The sequence below is a fragment of the Gossypium hirsutum genome, chromosome A10 (assembly GCF_007990345.1).
Source record: "Gossypium hirsutum isolate 1008001.06 chromosome A10, Gossypium_hirsutum_v2.1, whole genome shotgun sequence".
In the NCBI taxonomy this organism is placed as follows: domain Eukaryota; kingdom Viridiplantae; phylum Streptophyta; class Magnoliopsida; order Malvales; family Malvaceae; genus Gossypium; species Gossypium hirsutum.
In genome coordinates, this window is record NC_053433.1 from 99,491,058 (window position 1) to 99,496,599 (window position 5,542).

Sequence of the window (5,542 nt, forward strand, 5' to 3'; positions counted from 1 at the left end):
TGTGAAGGAGCCTCCAGCTAGCATATCTTCAGCCAGCTTTACCTATATATGCATGATGTAATGATTATATTACCCTTTCAGACTTTGCCTTATGAAAGGAAAATTACAAGTATGCATCACAATAAATACCAAAAGTAAAGAAAATACGTACCTTGTGCCTCAAGGCTTGCACATTTGAGGTGAGCACTCGATTGTTAGTGCCAACATCACGAATTAGTTGATGAGCATTGGTAAGCTGCTTGCATAGGGAATCATTTTCTCCCCTTAATTGTTCAGCCTTTTCAAAGAAATATTAAGAAAAATAATTAAGGATTGTGCTTCTATAAGGTTTACAAAAATAGTAAATATATATAGTCACCTGGAATTCAAGTTCTGCCAGTTGCTCTTGCTTTCTTTTCCTTGATCGCCTGGCAGACTCCCTATTAGAAAGCTTCCTGCAGGAAATAGAGTTGCAATACTGGGGATTACGAATTCATTTTACCAAATACCATATAGGTATATATTAAAAATACCTGCGGAGGCGTTTCAAATGAGAGGGGTCTAAGCTCTGTTCAGACTGACCAGCATCTGCTTCTTCTACTTCTCCTTCTCCTTCTCCTCCTTCTTCATCTTCATCATCATCATCATCATCTTCTTCTTCTACATCGTCGTCATCATCATCGGACTGATCATGATCAGAGGAAGGAGTTGTAGCTCCTCTAACTTCATTCTCCCTACTCCTATAGTTTGAGTTATTCCCTTCACACACTGTACTTCCCCACGACTCATTTCCTAATTTGTATATGTACATACATCCAATAACCTAAATTAAAAGTTGAAAATTTGTATCTATACGTAAGTAAAGAAAAGAAAAGAGAAAGTACCGCAGAAGGATGATTGAGAATCAGGTGTGAGGTAAGCGTCTGTGACAATAATACATGTGTTTGAGGGCTAAACTCAGCTGCATCTCTGGGAAATTCAGTGAAGTGGAAAGAATTAGAAAGATGGGCGATGGGCGGATGAAGAGCGAAATCAGGGAAGGCAGAGGGTGCAGCGATGGTGGTGGTACTCAGAGTGTTCCTGCTGAACTCCTCAAGAGCCAACTCCGAGGCGCTCCGCTTCATCGTGTTTAGCTCGTCAATCAGTTATTAACGAGGGAATTTAAACGTAAGTTGATACATTAGAGACTGCCACTCATCTTAAAGAACAATATTAAGAGAAGGTAGTGCTTTAGCTCATCAAAAGTAAAGTCCTAGTCCTAAATCCATTTTCACAAAAAGTAGCAAACCCAGAACACAACAAGAAGCTAAAGCTAAAGCTAAAGATGAAGCCTAAAGCTTTTACTTTACTTTTTGACTGCTATTAATGTAATACCTAACTAATTTAATTGCTGCACTTGTTGCCACATTGAAAGTTGAAAGCACTGCTACCATACGATCATATGACTGCCATGCCACCATCTAAAAGTTGCTTTCCTTCCATCGTAAGGTAACAGAATCTCTAAAGTTTTATTATAAGCATATTTTAAATGCTTTGATATTTTATAAACTTTGAATATGAGAATACAGACATGTTCGACGATGATTTGAAAAATGTGAAAATCCCGGTTGAACCTTAGGAATAGATTAGGATACGGATGACATGTCATTAGGGGTTATGTGATATTGTGATCCGGGTCTGGTCCTGTACGTCCTATCGGTGGTTGAGTATACCGGCATGTGTTGTATTCTTTGACAGTTGTTGTGAGCAACACCGTGTAGCTACGTCTTTGACTGATAGCTTGGTGAGCAGGCCGTTGATTGCTCTAGTGTGAGTAGTATATGTGATATGAGATTGAGATAGCTTCGACTTAAATATATGGCACTTAGGGTGTAAGTTTCTCGAGTATCTGATTAGTATTTCGAATGTTCAATCGGTAAATGAAAGACGTGGTTTGAGTATGAGATGGATACAGATGATACAGGTACTGTACCTGAACCGTATAAGCTTTAAATTGAGAAAATTTGTGAAAGACAAGTATAATTGATGATTGAATATAAGAAAGGTTTGGTAGTTTAATATGAAGTTACTTGTTGATATATTCAATCTGTTGAATTGTATATTTATAATCAAATTCAGTTTATTTCAATACGAGCCTTACTAGCTATAAAGCTTACTGTAAACCCCCTAACCCGTGATCCATTACCGGAATGGGTATATAAGGCATTACCAGATATTACAGATCATTCACATACATTTATGCAATTATCATCTTAACTATTCTCAAATTTATGCAATTATTATCTTAAACTATTCTCAAACATTCACATTGTCCCTTATAAGGTTCTAAAAGACCTAAAACATGTATAAGAGTGGTTCGGGACTAAACGGTTCACATATAAAAACTTCCGAACATTAGAAAAATTATACATCTAGTTCACACACCCGTGTGAAACAGGCCGTGTGACCCACACGGTTATCAAACACGCTTGTGTACAGCCGTGGGGAAAATAGGGCATATATACTAACTTGTACCACATGGCTGGAGACATGACCCGTGTGCCTTGGCTGTGGTCTAAATTGACTTGAGTTACACGGCTAATCACATGCCCGTGTGTCTAGCCCGTTTACCCTTCGAAATGGCCATACTCACCCCATTGTGCCAAGGATGTGTGCCTCAAACGCCCCAGACACTCCAGTGTGTCTAGGCTGTGTCGATCTAATTTAATTGTAGGACTACCCAGGGAACACACGGCCGCGTAACATGATCGGTGTCGTATAGGCTGAGACACCACCGTGTGGACAAAAAAGGCTATTTGCAAAGCCAATTTGCCACTATTTTCTCATTCACACAATTCAACCTTAACGGTACCATTTCAAGCATTTATGAGCAACCAAAATCAGCCATTCTACATATTCCATACCATATATACACATCTATTTCAATACTTCATTCTACACCCAAAACATGCGAAACCGTTATACCAAAACAAAGCAAACATATAAAGCATTAAAGTATCATCTATAACACTTACAAGAACATAACTTCAGGCAAATTAAACGACTAAAAACATACCAACATTTACATCATTAAAAAGCCAAATAACGTGCCTAACATTATAGCTCAAACATACCAAATAGACATTAGCCTATACATGCCATATACCATATATACAAAGCTTCAAAAAGTACCAACGATTTGATTCGATAGTGTGATGATGATTCCCGATGATCCCCGATCTTCGAGCTAGCTTCGATATTCTATGAAACAAAGACAAATATCACACAGTAAGCTTCATACCTTAGTAAGTTCGTACCAAAAATGCTCACAATTCATATTATCTAAATTATCAATTAATACACACTTAGTAGTTTTCGTATCATCATCATTCTAATCCATACCATTTATCATGTATATACCATTTCATCAAGCTTCATACACTTAGTATAACTACCAAATAGTATCATACATACCTGTATTTTCCCATATTTATTTATTTCATCTCACCTCTTGGCTCGATACGTTAAATCATTCGAAAATCTTTCAATGCTTTAGGAACTCGCACACTTAGTGCATAAATTTTTTAGCTGAAGCTATAACGATATCGCACATTTAGTGCCATTACATTGAATTTGAAGTTATCTCGGTATTGCACACTTATGCCACTTAAAACCGAGCTATTTCAATTTGCACACTAGTTTGTATATAGTCGAAGTATCTCGAAACGCACACTAAGTGCCAACTAGTAGACTGTCATCTACTCAGTCGTAGTCGCAATATACAATTTATACATTACAAAGCATTAAAAACATAATTGTAACAAATTTTATCACGTACAAACTTGCCTCGTACTAGGAATGGACGAATCGGATCAATTACTCTATAACCTTTGATTTTCCTCGATCTAAATCCGAGTTCTTTCTTTCTTGATCTATATATATTCAAAATTAACCATTTATTCACCAATTCATTCAATTTATCAACAAACACATATTTGGGCTTTTTTTACATTTTAGCCCCTAAAGTTACAAATTTTGACATTTTAGTCCTTATTACACAAAACACCAAATATACAAAATTCATCAAAACCATGCTTTAGCTGAATCTTCCTATGGTCCTTATCAGCCCATGCATTTCATTTATTTCACATTTTAGTCCCTCAATTTACAAATTTCACAATTTAACCCATAATAATCAAATTCATCAAAAATCCCAATACAAACATATTTATCTATCATCAAGCTTCCATATTTCATCAATTAACATTACAAATCTCATAAATCAACAATGGCATGACTCAAAATCATCATCAAATTTTGAAATTGAGGCATGGGCTTAATAGAACACAAAGCAACAATCACGAAAACATTTAAATTATAAAAAATGAATAAAAAATCACATACCTAATTGATCTTCAAAGTTTTGAATGTTATTATGCTTCAAACCCTAATTTTATTCTTCAATTTCAGTGTCCATTAAGATGAATGAATCAAATTTTGTCTTTTGTTTTCTTAAATTATTAACTAATTTACACATTTACTAGATTAACCTTGTTTCATAACATTAAAATTCTACTAACATTAGGCATTTGTGTCCATCCATTATTCCAATGGTCAAATATCAATATAAGGACCTCACATTAAATAAGCCATACCAATTAGACACTTTTATCAATAGAATGCAACTTTTGCATTTTTTTGTGATTAGGTCCTGTTTCTAATTAAACACACAAACGATCAAATTTTATACAAACTTTCACACATATTAATTCACATATTATAAGCACGAAAAAAATATTAAAATATTTTCTGACTCAATTTTTGGTTCCAAAACCATGTTCCGACTAGGGTCTAAACGGGCTGTTACAACTCTCTCGCTTAGGATTTTGTCCCCGAAATCTTACCAGCGAATAGGTTTGGATATTGCTTTCTCATAGCATCTTCGGGTTCCCACGTAGATTCCTCAACCCTGTGTCAATGCCATAAGACTTTCACTAATGAAATTTTCTTATTTCTCAACTCTTTGATCTCACGAGTTAGAATTCGAATGGTTCTTCACTGTAGGATAAATCTGGTTGAATTTCAACCTCAATCGGGAAATGTCATATGAAGGATCAGATCGGTATCTTCGTAGCATCAATACATAGAATACGATATGAATATTTTGTAAGTCAGACGGTAATGCTTGCCAATAAGCCACTGGTCTGACTCACTCAATGATCTCATACGGTCTAATGAATAGCGGACTCAATTTGCCTTTATGACCAAATCGAAGTATTTTCTTCCACGGAGATACTTTCAAAAACACTTTATCCCCGATTTGAAACTCAATATCTTTTCGTTTCAAGTCTGGATAAGATTTTTTGACGATCGAAAGTTGCTTTCAAACTTTCACGAATCACTTTCACTTTTTGTTCAGTCTCTTAATCAAACCAACCCCGTGAATCTTATTGTCACTAAGCTCAGTCCAATACAAAGGTGCTCGACATTTGTGTCAGTACAAAGCTTCTTAAGGTGCCATTTTTATACTCGACTAAAAGCTATTATTATATGCAAATTCAATCAATGGCAAGTATCGTTCCCA

General features: G+C 35.7%; 1 protein-coding gene across 2 annotated transcripts; it reads right to left on the bottom strand.

Moving 5' to 3' along the window:
* On the bottom strand, positions 1-1,333 carry LOC121208463 (uncharacterized). 2 transcript variants are annotated; one of them, XR_005903513.1, is made up of 5 exons: positions 864-1,333; positions 513-771; positions 359-434; positions 152-277; positions 1-42 (listed from the first exon to the last, which is right to left on the bottom strand). XR_005903513.1 is itself a non-coding variant. In XM_041079118.1 (2 exons), exons 1-2 carry the CDS (start codon positions 1,101-1,103, stop codon positions 640-642), a joined length of 372 nt encoding a protein of 123 aa, XP_040935052.1. In that variant the 5' UTR covers positions 1,104-1,125; the 3' UTR covers positions 618-639. The 2 variants fall into 2 exon arrangements, 1 of the variants encoding a protein (XP_040935052.1); XM_041079118.1 differs by lacking the exons at positions 1-42; positions 152-277; positions 359-434 and having other exon boundaries at positions 618-771; positions 864-1,125.
* Between the last annotated feature and the right edge of the window lie 4,209 nt (positions 1,334-5,542).